At 44.1% G+C, this 22,908-nt stretch overlaps 1 protein-coding gene across 1 annotated transcript in view; it reads left to right on the top strand.

Annotated features, from left to right (window-relative positions):
* The first annotated feature begins 5,999 nt into the window (after positions 1–5,999).
* The window catches only part of cabp1a (calcium binding protein 1a), a 39,800-nt gene continuing 22,891 nt past the window's right edge, over positions 6,000–22,908 (top strand). Inside the window, exons 1-2 of the mRNA XM_080208706.1 lie at positions 6,000–6,283; positions 8,358–8,561. Coding sequence (XP_080064832.1) covers positions 6,239–6,283; positions 8,358–8,561 — 249 coding nt within the window. The 5' untranslated portion in view covers positions 6,000–6,238. The remainder of the gene's footprint in view (positions 6,284–8,357; positions 8,562–22,908) is intronic.

Raw genomic sequence — 22,908 nt, 5'->3', positions numbered from 1 at the left:
CAGATTCAGTCTGCCAAAATCCAGGAGACAGCTGCGACTTCACTGCAGATGATACAAGTTATATCCCAGCTGCAACTATAAATCAAGGAATGGAAGAGAATGAGAAACTCAGCAAAATTACAATCACCAGAGAAATGGTAAAATTGCTGAACTGACAAGAGCCCCTCCTCTGATGAACTTCATCCTCGGATTTAAAAAATGTGTCCAGTGAGATAGTTAATGCATTGGTTTTAATTTTCCGAAACTCCCCAGATTTGCAGAAGGTTCCATTAGATTGGAAAGTATTGAGTGTAACTCCATTAATCAAAAAGAAAAGCAGGAGACTACAGGCCAGTTAGTTTAACACCTGTCATAGGGAAAATGTTCGAAGCTATTATTAAAGAAGGGAGACCAGGATACTTAGATAAGTTAAAGGTAAGAATCAGCATAGTTTTGTGCAAAGGAAATCTAACTTATTGAAGTTCCTTGAGATTTAATTATCCTGTGGATAAAGGGGATGCACTGTACTTAGATTTCCAGAAGGCATTTGATAAAGTGCCACATCAAAGGTTATTGCAAAAAATAAAAGCTCATGCTATAGGGGTTAACCTATTGGTACGGATAAAAGATTGACAAGCTAACAGGAAGTAAAGAGGAGGCATAAATGGGCTGTTTTCAGGTTGGTAAGATACAACATCTGATTTCTCTTGATCCTATAACTATTTTGTACGTTGGGATCAGTGTTGAGACTTCAGCTGTTGCGATTTATATAAATGACTTGGATGATGGGATGGTTGGCAAATATGTAGAAGATAAAAAGATAGGTAAGAAAGTAAGTTACGAAGACGGCACAGGGAGGCTGCAAAATATATAGATAGGTTAATTAAGTCGAAAGTACCTGGCAAATGGAATGTAATGTGGGAAAAATTTTAAATTGTCCATTTTGGCACAAACAATAAAAGAGAAGCATATTTTCTAAACAGTGACAAATTGCAGAGCTCTGAGATGTAGAGGGATCTGGGCATCTTAGTGCATGAATTGCATACGGATACTATGCAGGTACAGCAAATAATTCGGAAAGCAAATAGAATGTTATCATTTATTGCAAGAAGTAGAGAAGTTATGCTTCAGTTATATTGAGCACTAGTGAGACCACATCTGGAAAACTGTGCATAGTACTGGTCACCTTATTTAAGGAAAGAAATAAGTATGTTGGAATCAGTTCAGCGCAGGTTTACCAGACTAATAATTAGAATGGGTGGGTTGTCTTACGAGGAAAGGCTGGACAGGCTGGGCTTGGAAAAGTTTAGAAGAGTAAAAGGTGACTTGGTTATAACGTATAGGATCCTAACAGGTCCTGACAGGTTGAATGTGGAGAGGATGTTTCCTGTTGCGGGAGAAACCAAAATTAGGAGTTACTGTTAAAAATAAGGCATTTAGAATAAGTCACCCTTTTAAAATGGAGATGAGTCATTTCTTTCAGAAGGTCGTGAGTCTTTAGAACTCTCTTCCAGAAAAGGCAGTGCAAGCATAGTCTTTGAATATTTTTCAGGCAGAGGTGGAAGATTCTTAATAAACATGGCAGTGAAAGGTTATCAAGGCAGGGGGTGCAGATTTGAGGTTACCATCAGATCAGCTATGATCTCATTAAATGGTAGAGCAGATTCAAGAGACTTTGTTTGTATGTTCAGAAGAGTCACAGAATGAACTCCTGAAGAAGATTATCCATCTAAGGGTTAGAGTAAAGTTCAGCCATGGAGGGAGATTTTTGGTTGCATTAAAGGATTACCAAGGGAATGTTTCTGTAGTTTAAATTGTCTACAAAATAGTGCTGAGTCAATATTGCTTTTAGTTTGGTTGTTACAGTAAAAGTCTTAAAAATTGAAAACTTGTTGTGTAATCACTTTAAGTTGGCCACTAGGAATTCTAATTTCTTTTTAAACGTTTTCAGTCTCACAGGGATTGTAACAAGTGACACATTCCCAATAACCTCTGTATATACTGGCACGCTCCCAAGGGTTGTCTGTAGATTTTCCCAATGACCTCCTGTAGATACTGAAATGTCTCAAGGGTGATTACTCTAATTTTTAATCGAGAGAACACATCAAAGAGAACTGTACCATTAACAAAAAGGATATTTTATCAGTATGGAATCAACGTGCACTTTTTAACATTATTCGTGGGACATGGGCATCACTGGCTGGCCAACATTTATTGCCCATCCCTGTTTGCCCTTGAGAGGGTAATGGTGAGCTGTCTCCTTGAATTGCTGCAGTCCGTGTGCTGTGGATTGACTCACTATGCCGTTAGGAAGAGAATTCCAGGATTTTGACCCAGTGACTGCGAAGGAACGGTGATATATTTCCAAGTCAGAATGATGAGTGGCTTAGAGGGGAACTTGCAGATGGTGGTGTTCCCATGTATCTGCTGCCCTTGTCCTTTGAGATGGAAGTGGTTGTAGGTTTGGCAGGTGCTGCCTAAGGATCTTTGGTGAATTGCTACAGTGCATCTTGAGATAGTTCACACTGCTGCTACTGAGCATCGGTGGTGGAGGGAATGTGGTGTCAATCAAGCAGTTCTGGATAGTGTCAAGCTTCTTGAGTGTTGTTGGAGCTGCACTGATCCAGGCAAGTGGTGAGTATTCCATCACACTCCTGTTTTGTGCCTTGTAGATGGTGGACAGGCTCTGGGGAGTCAGGAGGTGAGTTACTCACTGCAGTATTCCTAGCCTCTGACCTGCTCTTGTAGCCACTGTGTGGTGAGTCCAGTTGAGTTTCCGGTCAATGGTAACCCCAAGGATGTTGACAGTGGGGGATTCAGTGATGGTAACACCATTGAATGTCAAGGGGCAGTGGTTAGAGTGTCTCTCACTGGTGATAGTCATTGCCTGGCATTTGTGTGGCATGAATGTTACTTGCCACTTGTCAGCCCAAGCCTGGATATTGTCCAGACTTTGTTGCATTTGAACATGGACTGCTTTAGTATTTGAGGAGTCGTCAATGGTGCTGAACATTGTGCAATCATCAGCGAACATCCCCACTTCTGACCTTATGACAGAGGGAGGGTCATTGGTGGTTGGGCCTAGGACCCTGTGGGACTCCTGCAGAGGTGTCCTAGAGCTGAGATGACTGACCCTCCACAACCACAACCATCTTCCTATGTGCCAAGTATGACTCCAACCAACAGAGAGTTTGTCCCAACACCTAGCGATTCCAGTTTCGCTAGGGCTCCTTGATGCCACACTGGGTCGAATGCGGCCTTGATGTCAAAGGCTGTCACTCTCGCCTCACCACTGGAATCCAGCCCTTTCATCCATGTATGAACCAGCACTGTAATGATGTCAGGAGCAAGAAAGTAGATTAATCTGCTGTCAGATGGAAGGAAATATTATGACCTTTCAAACTACGTGGCATCCTTTTGCAGAACAGATGGGATTACTCCCCCCCTTCCCCTCATACTCCTCCCCCCCTCCTTTTCACTACTGTTTGATAATGTGTGGTTTGAACCCACACCACAAAAGAACGATAAGTTTATTTATTAGTGTCACAAGTAGGCTTACATTAACACTGCAATGAAGTTACTATGAAAATCCCCTAGTGACCACACTCTGGCACTTGTTTGAGTACACTGAGGGAGCATGGCCAATGCACTTAACCAGCACATCTTTCAGACTGTGGGGGGAAACCAAAGCACCCGAAGGAAACCCATGCAGACACAGGGAGAACGTACAGACTCCACACAGATAGTGACCCAAGCCAGGAATCGAACCTGGGTTCCTGACGCTGTGAGGCAGCAGTGCTAACCACTGTGCCACCGTGCCACCCAACTGTGTGCCCATGGAACTATATCCAATGGGCATAATTCCCCAACAAATTGAACAGGCACAATATGGTTTCTTATCAAGGATGTTGAACTGTATATATGAATTTTCTAATAATGGACATAGCTGCGATTGATGCTTAATGATAAATTTCTTGGTATCTGTATATTGATATGGTCTACAGTAAAACTGTGACACACATTCCTCGGCATTCATTATTACCTGCACTGAACTAATTAAATTGCAGAATATTGTATATATTTCTTTGATCTGCAGTGGCGTGATTTCATTCTTATATTTGCTTTGTTTAAAAGTGAACGTCTGTTGATATTCTATTTAAAAATTCCAACTGAGGGAGTGCTGCACTGCTGGCGGTGCTTCTTTTGGTTAATCTGAGGGCCAGTTTGCTCACTCGGGTGGATGCAAATGATCCCATGATGTTTCTCAGAGCAAAGCAGGGGAGTTTGCCCCAGGGGCCCGGCCAATAATCATCGATAAACCAACACCATTACAGAAAGGATGAAATGACCATTTATCACATTGCTATTAATGGGAGCTTGCTGTGCAATATTTGGCTGTCATGTTTAAACATTAGCAGTCACATTTCATAACTACCTCATTGGCTGTAATGTGTCTTGGGACATCTTGCATAGAAATGCTATATAAATGTGACCCACATCCTTCCTCTCTCTCTCTCGGAAGTGAGGGTCCTGGTGTGATAGTGGGGAAAGACCCCTGCAGGACCCCTGGTTTGCAATAAAAATCTTGATTACCTGCATCTTTGTTGCATTGAAGTTTGGCATGTGGCACAGTATACATCTGGGATTGAAGATGTGCGCTATTCATTGGAATATAGAAGCAGGAGTAAGCTATTCAGTATGTACCTTTACCAACTGGATCACACACCCATACCAGCAGTCAGCGAATGCACTGTCTGATAATGCCAAGAAGGCTAAGTGGGCTAGTTCGCTGAGACATTGGTCCTTTGTCCCACAATCACCTGATTGCTGGGCGGCATGGTAGCACAGTGGGTTAGCATTACTGCCTTAGGGACCCAGGTTCAATTCCAGCTTCAGGTCACTGTCTGAATGGAGTTTGCATGTTCTTCCTGTGTCTGTGTGGGTTTCCTCCAACAGTCCAAAGATGTGCAGATTAGATTGATTGACTGTGTTAAATTGCCCCTTAGTGTCAGGGGATTAGCAGGGCAAATATGTGGGGTTATGGGGATAGGGCCTGGGTGGGATTGTGGTCGGTGCAGACTCGATGGGCCGAATGGCCTCCTCCTACACTGCAGAGATTGGATAATTTGCAAGAATGTATTGTTTATCCCAGGACCAGTTGGGTTATAGTTCTGAATATGGCACTGTATCGGGGACAGGCACTGCATTGATATATCCCACTAATGGGACACCAACATTTTCCCTTTTACTTTCTTTCCTTATTAAAATGAGGCTGTATAGTGAATGAGTGTGTGGAGGCATTTCCATCGGCATAAAGCGGTGCATTTACATAATCTCTCCCCTTTAATCCAAAATCACTCACTTTAAATTAGTTAATAACTCACACTTTCAGCATCAAATCCCCAGCCTTGCCTTGATATTTGCGCCGCTTCATTTCAGACTGCTGGATAATGCAATCCATATTTCAGTGCAGGGAGTAGGGAATAGATCTGTCTTCATAAACCCCCCCTGTGGGGCTGCGTGCTTAGAACAGCTCTGAATTTGTCTCCTGCTTTTCCCGGACTTGTCCTGGAGGTTTTATTTGCTTTGACGCCTGATTCTGAATACAGAGTAGAATCCCCCCCCAAATCTCACACACTGTGCAGGGGGAGAGTTGACGACTCTCTCTCTCAGCTTGTACATTTGGAAGGGAGGGTGCGTTGTCAATTTGCAAAGGGGTTCACATTCAGCCGGGCGCACTGACTTGGGGGCTCCCAGAAGCAGTTAATTCCGTGAAGTTTAGCGCTGCCCTGGTAAACAACAAGCTGTAATCAATGTGCTGCCTCACCACTGACGCTCAGTCACATCTTGGGAGTGTTGCAGTTTTTGCATTTATATCCGGCGCCCGCTACGAGATCGAGAGACGTCTCCATTCCACCCCCCCGCCACCCTACCGAATGATCATTTTAAAGTCACTTCATCCCCCCTCCTCCAGTCTCTTAAATCCCACTCAAAATCCGCCCTTCGTCACCGCAATAATTCATTAGTTTGCCCAGAGTGGCGCTAATCCTCCCCGGATTACACATCCACTGCCTCAATCTGCATTAACACACACACACACAGGCAGCTCCAGCAGAAACCCCCTCCTCCCCTCCACCCCCCCCCACCCTCCATGGACTGCACTTCAACAACGTTACGCTTTTAGGGTAGCACTTACCTTGGATGGGACTGTTTTGGAGACGGAATTCACTCTTTGTGTAAAACCACCTGTCAGTAAACAATGGGCAACTGTGTCAAATCGCCGCTTAGAAATCTCTCCAAAAAGGTAAGAAAGAAGCGCAGTTTGGAACGATCAGGGGCTTGTGTTTCGTTTCTTTTGCGAGTGGCATTTTCAGTATTGCGCCAGGGTCCTGCCTCTGTACAAACCCAAAGCACATAACGATGCATGTTGGAAAACTGAGCGACAGTCCCTTGGAGCTGTAACCGGATAACTATCTCGAGTTTTATTGGAGCCTACCTGGGGAAGTGCTTTGAAATTTAAATGCATTTGGGGGAAAAAAAAGGATTGGGTCTTACCGTATATTGCCAAGGATTGAATTTGTCTTTTGAGCAGTCAGTTCAATGCTGTCTGTGCACGTGCGGAATCTATAAACACAGCTTCTAATTAAGATTTATGTTAAATTACTAAACAGTATTCTGTACAGATTACAAATTACTGAACAGTATTCTGCATGAATTATAAATTACTGAACAGTATTCTGTATGGATTATAAATTACTAAACAGTATTCTGTATGGATTATAAATTACTAAACAGTATTCTGTATGGATTATAAATTACTAAACAGTATTCTGTACAGATTATAAATTACTGAACAGTATTCTGTACGGATTATAAATTACTGAACAGTATTCTGTAGGGATTATAAATTACTGAACAGTATTCTGTAGGGATTATAAATTACTAAACAGTATTCCATACGGATTGTAAATTACTAAACAGTATTCTGTAGGGATTATAAATTACTAAACAGTATTCCATACGGATTATAAATTACTAAACAGTATTCTACACGGATTATAAATTACTAAACAGTATTCTACACGGATTATAAATTACTAAACAGTATTCTACACGGATTATAAATTACTAAACAGTATTCCATACGGATTGTAAATTACTAAACAGTATTCTGTATGGATTATAAATTACTGAACAGTATTCTGTACGGATTATAAATTACTAAACAGTATTCTACACGGATTATAAATTACTAAACAGTATTCTGTGTGGATTATAAATTACTAAACAGTATTCCATACGGATTATAAATTACTAAACAGTATTCTGTACGGATTATAAATTACTAAACAGCATTCAGTATGCATTATAAATTACTAAACAGTATTTTGCACGGATTATAAATTATTAAACAGTATTTTGCATGGATTATAAATTACTAAACAGTATTCTGTGTGGACTATAAATTACTAAACAGTATTCTGTAGGGATTATAAATTAATAAACAGTATTCTGGAGGGATTATAAATTACTAAACATTATTCTACACGGATTATAAATTACTGAACAGTATTCTGTACGGATTATAAATTAAAAAACAGTATTTTGAACGGATTATAAATTACTAAACAGTATTCTGTAGGGATTATAAATTACTGAACAGTATTCTGTAGGGATTATAAATTACTAAATAGTATTCTGTACGGATTATAAATTAAAAAACAGTATTTTGAACGGATTATAAATTACTAAACAGTATTCTGTAGGGATTATAAATTACTGAACAGTATTCTGTAGGGATTATAAATTACTAAATAGTATTCTGTAGGGATTATAAATTACTAAACAATATTTTGCATGGATTATAAATTACTAAACAGTATTTTGCACGGATTATAAATTACTAAACAGTATTCTGTAGGGATTATAAATTACTGAACAGTATTCTGTAGGGATTATAAATTACTGACCAGTATTCTTAGGGATTATAAATTACTGAACAGTATTCTGTAGGGATTATAAATTACTGAACAGTATTCTGTAGGGATTATAAATTACTAAACAGTATTCTGTGTAGATTATAAATTACTAAACAGTATTCTGCATGAATTTTAAGTATAGCTGCATGGCATGCACATTGAATATTCCAGCAGCAAGATATGCACGCGGGGAAATTGCAAATCCATGACTTTTGCCGCATTTGAAAACTTTGTGGTTTAAATTTAACCCAAAGTTCTTTTTTTTAAAAAAGCATGCAACCTTTATTTGGGAGGGGGGAGATATCCAGATTTTTTTTTTGGGGGGGGGTGAATAACAGTCAGAATTGGATGCTGGAGTCTAATCTGTTTTGTGTGTGCTGATGGTTGGGGGTGAGAAAGATTCGACATGAGGAGAAAAGCAGCTACAAAGTAGTCAGGACGAGCGAGGATCCAGCGGCAGCGGCATCAGCAGCGGCAGCGTCCCCTGGAGGGAGCGAGTACCAGGAGCCCTTGTTCGCCCTCGCTCACAACTGTGCCCTCATGCACAATCTCCTCGGGCCAGCCTGCATCTTCCTCCGGAAGGGATTCGCAGAGAGGCAGGCTGTAAGTAAGTCTTTCAACCTGGAAATTGTGCATCCAACCCGGGGGGGAGCTTTGTCTCTCTCTCTCTCTCTGCATCCACTACCATCTCATTCAGCTCCTCTGTTACACTCCCTCACCATTCACATCATCCCATCCTGACTGGGGCAAAACACTTCATTCATTCCAAACAGGCAGCTGGGCCTCTCTTTTGCTGGTGTAACGCTTGCTTTATTTATTTATCTTTTCAGCAGCTGTTTTGAAATAAAAATACAGATCAGAAGAAGTTTAAAGTTTCCCCTCAGTGGGTTCAGAGGTTCAGTAAAATCTCTCTCCCTCTTTTATCCCCATTCTCTCAGCCACAGACCAATTGGGAATCTGTAAAATTCCCTGTCCTGTCTTGAATAAATTAAGTTTCTAATTTAAGGAAGCTTTGTATCAGTTTAGTAACCAAACGGTAGCCAAATATTTTTAAAAGCCATATCTGACTTTGATATTTCTTGGTATTTTTACCACGGCCAAGAATGCCTTTATGTCATCACCCTGCCAGCTCTCTCTGTCTGGCTGGGATTTTCCGTTCCCGCCGAGCTCAATGGACTGCTGAATGTCTCGCCGCGCTTTCCGGCCCTGCCCCCCCCCCCCTTCTGTGCCAGGACAGTGGAATTCAGCCCGGATTCTGGGGCCACTCGTCCCTTGCGGCCAGTGATGGCCCCTTGCGATTTTCCTGCTCTTTGGGCAGACAGATTTTCCGTCTGAAGGAGGGGAGGGCGGATAGCAGCCAGCTGGAGGGGCCGTGGGGGGGGGGGGCGTCATTCATCTCCGCCTCGGTGCACCCCAGGGACAGCTTTAACTTACCCACTGGCTCAGATCTGATCTTCACTGATCCTTTCCAGACCTGCAGCCCTTTCCCCATTCATTTCTCATCCGCCCTCTATATCTTTTGAACTTAAACCAGATTCAGTTTGCTGGCAGAAGCTGCAGACTCCTTAGAATTGTTTTCTGAAAACCAGGGGGTCAAGGGATCTATGTTGTGTACTTGTACCATAGAATCGTACAATCCCTATAGGGAGGAGGCCATTCAGCCCATCAAGTCTGCACCAACAACAATCCCACTCAGGCCCTATCCTGGTAGCCCACATATCCCTCCAACCTAACCTGTGCATCCCGGGACTCTAAGGGGCAGTTTAGCATGGCCAATGCACCTAACTTGCACATCTTTGGTCCCATGTTCTGTTCTAACTGAAGATCTTCCACAAGATGTATTATAGCATCTGTATCTATAATCTAAATAAGTACTGTGAGACGCTGAGGGGTTTTGACTCCCCATGGGAGAGCCTAGGACCGGGGGACCCAGTTTAAAGGGGTCTCCCATTTAAGACAAGAGATCATAGAATCCTCACAATGCAGAAGGAGACCATTCGGCCCATCAAATCTCCAACAGAGCATCACACCCAGGCCCGCTCCTCCTGCCCGAACTCTGTTACCCCCCACATTTTTTTCACCAACCCTACACATCTTGGGACACTAAGGATCAATTTAGCACGGCCAGTCAACCTAACCTGCACATCTTTGGACTGCAGGAGGAAACTGGAGCACCTGGAGGAAACCCATGCAGACATGGGGAGAACGTGCAGACTCTACATACACTGTCACTCAAGGCTGGAATCGAACCTGGGTCCCTGGTGCTGTGAGGCAGCAGTGCTAACCACTGTGCCATTGTGCCAATCTAGATAAGGAGAACTTTTTTCTCTGAGAGTTGTGAGCCTGAGGGATCCTTTTCACCCAGAAACCAATGGAGGCTGTGGGGAGGAGGGGGTGTCATTGAATATTTTTTAAGGCAGAGGTAGATAGATTCTTAACTGACAAGGGATTCGAGTGTGACGGTGGATGCCAGGACAATGTTCCTTCTTGTAGGAGAGGTGAGAACTAAGCGGTAGCATTTAAAAAATAAGAAATCTCCCTTTTAAAATGGAGATTGGGTGATTTTCTTTCCCTCAGAGGGTCATTAATCTGTGGCCAAAAGAGAAAATGCTGGAAAATCTCAGCAGGTCTGGCAGCATCTGTAAGGAGAGAAAAGAGCTGACATTTCGATGACCCTTTGTCAAAACTCTTTTATGTGCTGGTAAATAGGTGGGTGTAGGCAAGTTCGGCTTTCGGTAGACTGCGCTCCACTGTATGGGAACGTCAAGGAATCAGCCCAGCAACAAAACTGAAGGTCTACAGCGCCGTGGTACTCACTACCCTCCTGTATGCCTGTGGAACGTGGACTGTGTATCGAAGGCATGCAAGACAGCTCAATCATTTCCACATGACTTGTCTTAGCAGAATATTACACATCAGATGGTGAGACAAAGTACCAGACACTGAAGAACTCTCTAGAGCAAGTCTACCATCAGTCCACACACTGCTGTTGAGAGCGCAGACCCGGTGGGCAGGTCATGTCATCCGTATGTCAGACAAGTGCATACCCAAGCAGCTCCTTTTTGGGGAACTCTCTGATGGAAGACGCTCGCATGGAGGGCAGAAGAAACATTATAAAGACACACTCAAGGCCTCCCTGAAGTCACTTGACATTGAAACGACCACCAGGGAAACACTGGCACAAAACTGCCCTACCTGGCACTGCCTCATCCACAAAGGCTGTCAAGGTCATGAAGCAAGGTGTATTGCTGAAGCACTAAGCGCGAGCTGCGCAAGTCCAGAGCCACCAGCGCAACAACTACAGTGTCTACACAAATCTGTCTAATATGTGCCAGGACATTCCGTGCCCGAATTGGCCTGATCAGTCATCTTCGGACACACCGCAACCAGCCTCAAAATGACTAATGGTGTCGAGGTCCTCATCGACGACGATGGACGAACGACAACAACATGTACTGGTAAAGAAATTGTGGGAGGGGAGCTGGATAGGCCAGCAACAAGGAATGTCCCACATACCCCATAAAAAGACAAGCGTAGCTAGGACCTATGCGGGTACCATTGCTACTCCTTTGAGTTGGAGAGAGTGAGATGAGTTAAAGGAGAAGTTGTTGAGAGATAGAATGACCTCAGCTATGCTTTGACAAAGGGTGATCTGGACTCAAAACGTCAGCTCTTTTCTCTCCTTTCAGATACTGCCAGACCTGCTGAGATTTTCCAGCATGTTTTCTTTTGGTTTCAGATTCCAGCATTTGTTGTAATTTGCTCTTATCCATTAATCTGTGGAATTCTCTTCCCCGAGAGCAGTGTAGGCTGCGCCATTGGATTGATTCAGGGTAGAGTTAGATTTTTGATAAATAAGGGAGTCAAGGCTTATAGGGAACAGAGGAATTATACAGAATTGAGACTACGACTAGACCAGCCATGATCTTATAGAATGGCGGAGCAGGCTCAAAGGGCTGAGTGTGGCCTACTCCTGCTCCTAAAGAAAAGTTCAGAAAAAGAAATGCTTAGATATGCGACAAATGTGAGGCAGTTTAATATGCGTTTGGAGTGTGTGTGCATTCAGACATGCGAGCATGGTACGTAAGGCTGGTGAGTTGCAGACACGTCAACACATGGGACACTGATTGACAAGAACAGAAATTTGGTTCAGAGAAGGGGAAGATTGAGAACTTAATATTACAAAGGACGTAACGCCGGATCTAGTTCTGGAAAGTAAATGGGATAAGTGAAGCAGGTTTCACTAGGGAAGCAGTTAGGGAACACTGATCACAACACAGAAGGTTTGGAATGGTTCTGGAAAAGGTCCATGAGCAATCACGCATTAAGATACATAATAAAAGGAGAGCTAATTACAGACACATTTCTTCACCCAAAGAATGGTGAGCATGTGGAATTCATTATTGCAGGAAGTAGTTTATACAAAACATTGACTGTATTCAAGAGGCAGCTGGATATAACATCTGGGGTGAATGGGATCGTGGGGAGAAAGCAGGATTAGGCTATTGAGTTGGCCAATCAGCCATGATTGTGATGAATGGCGGAGCAGGCTCGAAGGGCCAAATGGCCTTCTCCTGCTTCTATCCTCTATGTTTCTATGTTAAAAAGGAAGGTGGCCCAGATGGATTGGAATCGAAACTGAATGGGCAATTAATTGAATGATGGGAAGCCTTCAAAGAAGAGATGGACGTATTTCTGTGCTGGGGAGAGGCAAAGAAAGGGGGTCCATAGTTGGAACTCCCTGGATGATTAAAGATATACAAGTTAAAATGAGACAGAAAAAAGACATGCAAACTGAGATCCAAGCTGAATATAGAAAGTAGAAGAAATTTTAAAAAGGAAATTAGGAGTAGAGGGAGAGAGAGCATGAAAATAGATTAGCAGCTTAAAAAATGAATACAAATGCTGTTGGAAACCCTTCAGATGGTTTTAATGATCAAATTATCACAGCAGGTTTTGTTGATTGGATTATGTGATTACAGGCTTTTGTTGAAGTAATTAAAATACTCTAAATCTAGAAGGGTATGTTAAAAATAAAATCTACACAATTTATTTAAAGTTCAGAACCATTTCAGGATGCTAAACAGATCCTTATATGTGAATTCATGGGCCGTGCTTTTCATTTCACTAACAGTAATGGGATCTTGGCCCTGAAGAAAATGCTGAAGCTTTGAAACAATAAGGGATTGGTTGCCAGGTGACCCACCACCGAACAGGCAAGGCCATAGGTAGACAAAGAGAGAATATGGGGAGGCGATGACCTAGTGGTTTTATCACTAGACTTTTAATACAGAAACTCAGCTCATGTTCTGGGGACCCGGGTTCGAACCCCACCAAGGCAGATGGTGGAATTTGAATTCAATAAAAATATCTGGAATTCAGAATCTACTGATGACCATGAAACCATTGTCAGGAAAACCCACCTAGTTCACTAATGCCCTTTAGGGAAGGAAATCTGCCATCCTTACCTGGTTTGGCCTACATGTGACTCCAGAGCCACAGCAATGTGGTTGACTGTCAGCTGCCCTCTGAAATGGCCTAGCAAGCCACTCAGTTCAAGGGAGACTAGGGAATGGGCAAAAAATGCTGGCCCAGTCTTTGAAGCCTATATCCCCCAATGAACAAAAAAAAAGATCAATTAGGGATTAAAAAGAAGATATTCTAATGGAGGCAGAGGATGTGGCTGAGACACTCAATACTTTCCATCAGTTTTCAGTAGAGAAGAGGACACTGCCAAGGTTGCAATGAAAAAGGAAGCAGTTGAGACACTAGATAGGATAACATAGATACTGAGGAGATACTTAGAAGTTGGCAATCATTAAAGTAGAACAGTCATCCAGTCTGGATGCAATGTATTCAAGGTTATTGAGGGAAATCAGGTTGGAGATTGGAGAGGATCTGGCTTCAATTTTGCAATCTATCTTGGATACAAGCCAGAGGACTGGAGGATTGCAAATGTGACATGAACACTAAAAATGGGAACAGTGATAAATCCAGCAAGTTAGCTACATAGAATCTCTACAGTGCAAAGGAAATCATTCAGTCATGGGGTCTGCACCAACTCTCTGTGCATTTTACCTGTGCTCTCTCCCCAGCCCCATTCTTGTAACCCTGTGCATTTACCACGGCTAATCTGAACATTTATTGGGCAACTTGGCATGGCCAGTCCACCTAAGCCCCACATCTTTGGGCTGAGGGAGGAAACTGGAGCACCCAGAGGAGACCCAGGCTGATAAGGGGAGAATGTGCAGACTCCACACGGACAGTGACCCAAGGTCAGGATCGAACCCAGGTCCCTGGCGCTGTGAGGCAGCAGTGCTAACCACTGTGTCACGGAGCTGCCCACTAAATAGTGGTTGTGGGGGAAATCTTAGAGATGATAATCTGGGACAAAATTAATTGGCATTTGGGCTAATAAGATGAAAGGTAGCATGGATTTATTAAAGGCAAAATGTGTTTAACTAATATGATTGAGTTTTTCAAGTGAAGGGTCGATGAAGGTAATGCAGCTCATAAGAATCATAAGACCAAGGAAATTTAGCCCCTCGAGTCTGCTCCGCTATTCGATATGATTGGGGCTGATCTCATCTCGGCCTCAACTCCACTTTCCTGACCATTCATCATAGCCCTTTAAATCCTTACCAATTAAAAATCTGTCCACCACTTCCTTAAGTTTACTCAAAGTCCCGACATCCACCTCACTTTGGGGTAGTGAGTTCCACAGACTCACCACCCTTTGAGAGAAGTCATTTTTCACCCGTTTTAAATCTGCTGCCCCTTATCCTAAAACTATAACCTCATATTCTAGGTTGCCCAACAAGAGGAAACATCCTCTCCATCTCATCTTTGTAAATCCCCCTTTATCAATTGCAAATCTCAATTAAATCGCCTCTCATTCTAAACTCCAGGGAGTATAGGCCTAAACTGCCCATGATTGATGTTGGGCGTGTAGGCTTTCAATCAACTTTTGACAAAATATCACACAGTAGACTGGTTAGGAAAGTAACAGCCGTGGAATTAAATGGATTGTGGCAGCATCGACACAAAAAATCTCTAAGGGACAGAAAGGAGAGTAATAATGAGTGCTTGTTTCTCAGAGGACATTTTGCATATGTGTTCTCTAGGACTCAGTATTTGGACCACTGCTTCTTCTTTTAGATATTAATGACCTAGACTTGTGTATGCTTTTTTGATATTGTCACAGTATACAGCGAAAAGTATTGTTTCTTGCAAGCTATACAGACAAAGCATACCATTCATAGAGTACATAAGGGAGAAGGAAAGGAGAAGATGCAGAATATAGTGTTGCAGTTACCAATGGAGTATAGAGAAAGATCCACTTAATATAAGGTAGGTCCATTCAAAGGTCTGACAGCAGCAGGGAAGGAGCTGTTCTTGAGTCGGGTCGGTACATGACCTCAGACTTTTGTATCTTTCTCTCGACAGAAGAAGGTGGAAGAGAGAATGTCTGGAGTGCGTGGGGTCCTGGATTATGGTGGCTGCTTTTCTGAGGCAGCGGGAAGTGTAGACAGAGTCAATGGATGGGCGCACGGACAATGCAATTTCAACAAAATTCTAAAATGTAGTGAACAATGAGAAGGCTAACAACTGACGTCAGGAATATATAGACTAGAGGAATAAACATGATGCATGGCAGATTAAATTTAACGCAGAGAAATGTGAGATGATTAATTTTGGTAAGGAGAGTGCAGGGAGTCAATTTGAACTAAATTATACAATTTTAAAGGGTTACAGGGTAGAGAAGGTGGGGTGAAAGGGTTGGTGTAGATACACAGATCTTTGAAGATGAGATGGAAGGTTGAGAAAAGCATATGGGATCCTTGGCTTTGTAATTCGATTATAAACGCAAGGAAGATATTCTAAAAGAAACTATTGGTCAGGTCTGAGCTGAATTATTGTGTTCAGGATCAGGCAGCACATTATCTGAAGGATACCTGCATTGTTATGATCCCTGTGGAGGAATGGTAAACCAGAATGTCCATGCAGAAGAGAATTAGAATCATAAAATCCTACAGAGCAGAAGGAGGCCATTCAGCCCATCAAGTCTGCACCAACCACAGTCCCACCCAAGCCCTATCCCCACAAACCCACATATTTACTCCTGACACTAGGGTCAATTTAGCATGGCCAATCAACCTAACATGGACATCTTTGGACTGTGGGAGGAAACCGGAGCACCCGGAGGAAATCCACACAGACATGGGGAGAATGTACAAACTCCACACAGACAATGATCCGAGCTCAAAATTGAACCCGGGTCCCCAACACCGTGAGGCAGCAGTGTTAACCACTGTGCCGCGCTAAAAAGAATAGTACCAGGGTAAAGAACTTAAGGAGGTTAGCACTGCTGCCTCACAGTGCCATGGACCTAGGTTCGATTCTCGGCTTGGGTCACTATTTGTGAGGAGTGTGCACATTCTCCCCGTGTCTGCATGGGTTTTCTCCGGGTGCTCCGGTTTCCTCCCACAGTCCGAAAGGTGTGCTGGTTAGGGTGCATTGGCCAAACTAAATCCTCCCTCAGTGTACCCGAACAGGCGCTGGAGCGTGGCGACTACGGGATTTTTACAGTAACTTTGTTGCTGTGTTAATGTAAGCCTACTTGTGACACTAATAAATAAACTTTAAACTTTTAATTCAAGCAGAGAGGAAATTTGATAGAGATGTGCAAAATCATGACTCGTGTTGGGAGAATAGATAAGGAGAAGCTGGCTCTGGGTCTGGAAGGATTGGTAACCAGACAATAGAGATTGAAAATACTTGCTAAAAGAATCAGGCAATATGACGACACTACTTTACACAGCAGGATGTGATCTGAAATGCATTGCCTGATTGGGTTAGGAAAACAGTTTCAACAGTAGCATTCAAAACAGAAGTGAATACTTGAAAGTAAAAGAAATATAGAGCTACAGGGAAAAGGCAAGAGAGTGAGACTAATTAAATAACTATATATAAAATTATATATAACTAGCATAGATTCAATGGGCCAAATGGCCTTTATTTGTACTTCATCATTCTGTGATCTGTGTAATAGCCTCGGCAAACACTTACACACCCTTTGTGTTAGAACATAGAGCAGTACAGCACAGTACAGGCCCTTCGGCCCTCAATGTTGTGCCGAGCTATGTCCGAACCCAAGATCAACCTATCCCCTCCCTATCATTCTGGTGTGCTCCATGTGCCTATCCAATAACAGCTTGAAAGTTCCTTAAGTGTCCGACTCCACTGTCACAGCAGGCAGTGCATTCCACACCCCAACCACTCTCTGAGTGAAGAATCTACCTTGGACATCCCTCCTATATCTCCCGCCATGAACCTTATAGTTATGCCCCCTAGTAACAACTACATCCACCCGAGGAACTCAGAACTCAGCTAATGTTCCCAGATTCGAATCCTGCCATGGCAGATGGTCAAATTTGAATTCAGTAAAAAATATCTGGAATTATGAATCTACCAATGACCATGAAACCATTGTCGATTGTCAGAAAAACCCATCTGGTTCACTAATGTCCCTTAGGGAAGGAAATCTGCCTGGTCTGGCTTATATGTGACGCCAGACCCATAGCAATGTGGTTGACTCTGAACTAACTGCCCTCTAAAGGCAACTAAGGATGGGCAATAAATGCTGTGATGTGGAGATGCCGGCGCTGGACTAGGGTAAGCACAGTAAGAAGTCTCACAACACCAGGTTAAAGTCCAACAGGTTTATTTGGTAGCACAAGCCACAAGCTTTCAGAGCGGAGCTCCTTCATCAGCTGAGTGGGAGTTGTGTTCACAAACTGGGCATATAAAGACACAAACTCAATTTACAAAATAATTGTTAGAATGGGAGTCTTTACAGGTAATCAAGCCTTAAAGACAATGTGAGTGGAGAGAGCATTAAGCACAGGTTAAAGAGATGTGTATTGTCTCCAGACAGGACAGTTAGTGAGATTTTGCAAGCCCAGGCAAGTCGTGGGGGTTACAGATAGTGTGACATGAACCCAAGATCCCGGTTGAGGCCGTCCTCATGTGTGCAGAACTTGGCTATCAGCTTCTGCTCAGCGACTCTGCGCTGTCGTGTGTTGTGAAGGCTGTCTTGGAGAACGCTTACCCAAAGATCAGAGGCTGAAATGAGGACGGCCTCAACCGGGATCTTGGGTTCATGTCACACTATCTGTAACTCCCATGATTTCCCTGGGCTTGCAAAATCTCACTAACTGTCCTGTCTGGAGACAATACACATCTCTATAACCTGTGCTTAATGCTCTCTCCACTCACATTGTCTGTACCTTTAAGACTTGATTACCTGTAAAGACTCGCATTCCAACCATTATTTTGTAAATTGAGTTTGTGTTTTTATATGCCCTGTTTGTGAACAGAGCTTCCACTCACCTGAGGAAGGGGCAGCGCTCTGAAAACTTGTGGTTTGTGCTGCCAAATAAACCTGTTGGACTTTAACCTGGTGTTGTGAGACTTCTTACAACAAATGCTGAATAAAAAATAATGTAGACAGAGTGGAATCATACTGTGGTGGCACAGTGGTTAGCACTGCTGCCTCACAGCGCCAGGGGCCCAAGTTCAATTTCAGCCTTGGGTCACTGTTTGTGCAGAGTCTGCACACTCTCCCCGTATCTGCGTGGGTTTCCTCCAGGTGCTCAGGTTTGCTCCCATTGTCCAAAGGCAAACAGGCCATGCATGGTAAATGTGTGGGGTTACTGGGATAGGGCAGGGGAGCCAGCCTGGGTAAGATGCTCTGCTCTGAGGTGCAGACTTGATGGCCTCTTTTACACTGTAGGGCCTCTATAATTATATGATACCAGTATCTGAACTTCTATTTTGACAAATATAATTGGAGGGTAAAATTAGTTTACATAGTATTCCCTTTTCCAAGTGCTTATGGACCACTCCCACCACAAAGATTCTACAGTCCCGCTGAAGTCAACAGACTTTTCAATAGCTCATCGCATTTTCCAGACCCACCCCCATGAAGGGCCAGTTAAACACCCTCCCCCCCCTTGCTGTGCATCATTGGCTGTTCGTGTTTTTAGTTTCGGTTTCAGCTACACTCAGCCTGGTAGACAAAGTGTGATTATTGCATGTAGATATCAAGAATAACCATTTTCTATGGAATAGGATATACTGGCTGCGACGTCTCACATCTCAAGTGGCACTGGCTACAGTTACGGGGCTTTGTCAGAACCGTACTCCTGAGTGGAGGTCATTCCGGAATATTCTGGATATGGGCCATCATCAGCATCTTCTCAGAGAAAGAAAACTAGACTCCAAACAGTTAAATAATTCTCTGGAGCATTTGCCCCATGGGTCAGTGAGTAAATGTACTGCCTGATGGCAGCACAGAGCAAGAAAGTTCAATACCTTGGCCTTGCTGAGTCAGTTGATCTCCATGATGTGGAGATGCCGGCATTGGACTGGGGTGGGCACAGTAAGAAGTCTCACACCAGGTTAAAGTCCAATAGGTTGAGGAAGGAGCAGCACGCCAAAAGCTCGGAATTCCTAACTGAACCTATTGGACTTTAACCTGGTGTTGTGAGACTTCTTAGTTGATCCCAGCTAAGGTTGGCAGAGAAGGCACTTTTTGTGGTCTGGGCGGCCCACAGCACCAGGAAGTGAGGCCCCTGAACTGATCACCATCCAGTCAACTGCACTGTAAAGTGCACAGTTGTGGCTGGACAGCAGGCCAGGCCCGGGGCCGAGGCCTCCCACACCTGTCGACACTTATTGTCCATTCTCACAAACAAAGAATGATCCCTGGGGTGGAGGTTGCTACTACCCAGGTAATTATATCGCAGCACGTTTCACCATCTTAAAGGGAGACGGTGGAACCTGAGGAAAAACACTGAGTACAATTCATGCAAAATATACCAAAACTAAGATACCTCAAGGCTGTTAATGTTATCTGGTGATTCATGCATTAGATACAAACTGCTCTGCCTTTACTCTGTGCTTAATAAAGTCATCCTGACCCCTCTCTGTCATTTATTCCCACTTAATCTCTCTTGGGTATCAATTATCGTATTCCTATTTATTAATGTCAGTCTGAGCAGCCAATTCATCTAAACACAACAAAACATGTGGGTGCGATGATATAGAAGGTGCTTTGTGACTGCTGCACTAAATCATAGGCAGACTCGGCAATGTGTGACACGGCTGGTGGGGTTCTAAAGGCAGGAGGAAGGGTTGTGGAACCAAGCGCTACACTCTTTACAATTTTAATCATTGATTTGTTTGCAGTTATTGTGATCTTTGCTCAGTGTTCTGCCTGGTTTTTGTTCAGAATGGCAGGGAACTGGGATGGGAACTGAATCACAGTGCCCGGGATCCAGGACTGAAGCGGGTGACGGTTTATGTGGAGAGTGCACGCTGTCCCTGTGTTTGCATGGGTTTCCTCCCGCAGTCCGAAAGACGTGCAGTTAGATGGATTGGCTGTGCCAAGTTGCCCCTTATTGTCCCAAGATGTTTACGTTGGGTGGATTAGCTACAGGAAATGAACAGGGTTGCAGAGGTAGACCAGGGGGTGGGCCTGGGTAAAATTTCGGAATGTCGGTTCAGACTTGATGGGCTGAATGGCCTACTTTTGCCGTGTAGGGGATTCTATAGATGTCTTCTATAGCTTTGGTGCTGTTTTAGGTTCTCAGCCTTGGCTGAGTGGGCAGCATTCTCATCTCTGAATCCTGAAGCCATGGACTCAAACCCCCACGTCAGAGACCTTAGCACATGATCTGAGCTGAGAGTCATGTGCAACATTGGGAGAGTTCCACAATGACAGAGGCACCAGCTCTTGGATGAGGTGTTAAATTGAGCTCCCATCTGCTCCTCAGGTGGGCATCAGGGATCCCAGTGGCAGAAGAGAAGCTCTGCCTATTATCCTGGCCTATATTTACCTCTCAAACAGCGTTGGTTAAACAGATGAGCTGGTCATTTCTCTCGTCTGCTGTTGCGGGAGCTTGTTAAGCACTAATTGACTGTCAGCGCACACTCCACTACATTTCCCTCCGTTGCTATAATTGTACCTCAGTGTTTGTGAAATGCTTGTGACTTCCTGGTGTTGTGTTGCTATCTAATTGCAAGTTGGCTATTTATACGATATATTTATATGGTATTCATCTTAGGTGCAAGATTAGGTCCAAGATTATTGGAGCGGCACAGTGGTTAGCACTGCTGCCTCACAGCGCCAGGGACCTGGGTTCAATTCCGGTTTGGGTCACTGCCTGTGCGGAGTCTGCACATTCTCCCCCGTGTCTGTGTGGGTTTCCTCCGGGTGCTCTGGTTTCCTCCCACAGTCCAAAAGATGCGCTGGTTAGGTGGACTGGCCGTACTAAATTCGCCTTCAGTGTACCCGAATAGGTGCTGGGATTTTCACAGTAACTTCATTGCAGTATGACTGTAAGTCCTCTTTGACTAATAAATAAACTTTTAGAAACTTTATTCAGGCACAGGTATGCCAGAAGGACCTAGAATCACAGAGTCATTGAGGTTTACAGCATGGAAACAGGTCCTTTGGTTAAATCCATGCCGCCCAGTTTTTACCACTAAGCAAGTCCCAATTGCCCGCATTTGACCCATATCCCTCTATACCCACCTTACCCATGCAACTGTCCAAATGCTTTTTAGAAGACAAAATTGTACCCTCTTCTACCGCTACCTCTGGCAGCTCGTTCCAGAGACTCACCACTCTCTGACCTTGTGTGGATTTAGCACTAGCCTGTCCAGGGTGAAGCCTGACAGATTGTTATAGATGCCAGGGCAGTATGAATGCCAATACGTGCTGAATTATCTCATCTTTCACAATTTTATTTTGCTATCTCACGTCTGCTGTGATCTCTCTTCACCATGGCCCGTCCTTGCCAATGCCACAAAGAACAACACAGCATGGGAAACAGGCCCTTCGGCCCAACGAGCCCGCGCCGCCATTTCAACATTGTGAGTCCCCTCTCCACCCATGACCTTTACCACTTACCATCCGATTGGCCAGCAGCTCTTGGAGGCAGAATCTTGACCCACTAAGCAACAGATGCCCCGGTGACGGACAGTCACTGACTGATGGCTGTCGCATCGGGGTGTCCAAAATGGCCGTGGCAGGGTTCCCCCAGCTTTCCGGCTGGCGAATGGGGTCACTGTGTTTTTTTAAATTTTACTCCATCCTTATAGTTACAAAGCCAATGCTCTGAGTGGACCGGGCAAACCCAAATCCATTCCTTGCTTGCTCCAAAAACCAAATTCAAAATCCAATTCGTGGGTGGCACGGTGGCACTGCTGCCTCACAGCGCCAGGCACCAGGGTTCGATTCCCAGCTTGGGTCACTGTCTGTGTGGGGTTTGCACATTCTCCCCATGTCTGCGTGGGTTTCCTCTGGGTGCTCCAGTTTCCTCCCACAGTCCAAAGATGTGCGGATTAGCTGGATTGGCCATGCTAAATTGCTCCTTTGGGCGCGATTTCGGGCGCGAAATCGCAGTAAAGTCGGGTGTGAGGCCTTTATCGCGATCTGCACCCGTGTCCGTGCAGACCGCCACTTTACCGAGACCCGCGAATGGCGGGGCTCCGTTCCGTACCCAAATCGGGCGCAATGACAATTCAAATACTTTTGAATGTATTTGAATTGAATTAATGAACTGCCTGCCCAACTCTATCAGCATTTCCCCCTTTACCACTGCGTTTACCAATCCAGGACCGCACTTTTAGGGACCTGCTAAATAAGAGGCTGAGTCGGGTGCTCCAGCCTCTGAAGAACGTGTTCAGTGTTTCCAACGGCTCTCTGACTCAGATCAGTGGTGTGGGTGGGGGTGGGTCAGATCATTCTCTGGTTGGGGAGGGGAGATGAGTGAGGTCAGATTGTTGTCTGGTTGGGGTGGGGAGGAGGAGGAGGCGTGTCAGTTGTATCTCTGGTGGTGGGGGCAGATGGATCTCTGGTATTGAGGTGGGGGGGAGCCCA

Source organism: Carcharhinus amblyrhynchos, chromosome 20 (genome assembly GCF_965287045.1).
Source record: "Carcharhinus amblyrhynchos chromosome 20, sCarAmb.v2.hapA, whole genome shotgun sequence".
NCBI lineage: Eukaryota > Metazoa > Chordata > Chondrichthyes > Carcharhiniformes > Carcharhinidae > Carcharhinus > Carcharhinus amblyrhynchos.
Note: the sequence above shows the minus strand (reverse complement) of the source record. Positions and strands in the feature narration are given on the sequence as shown.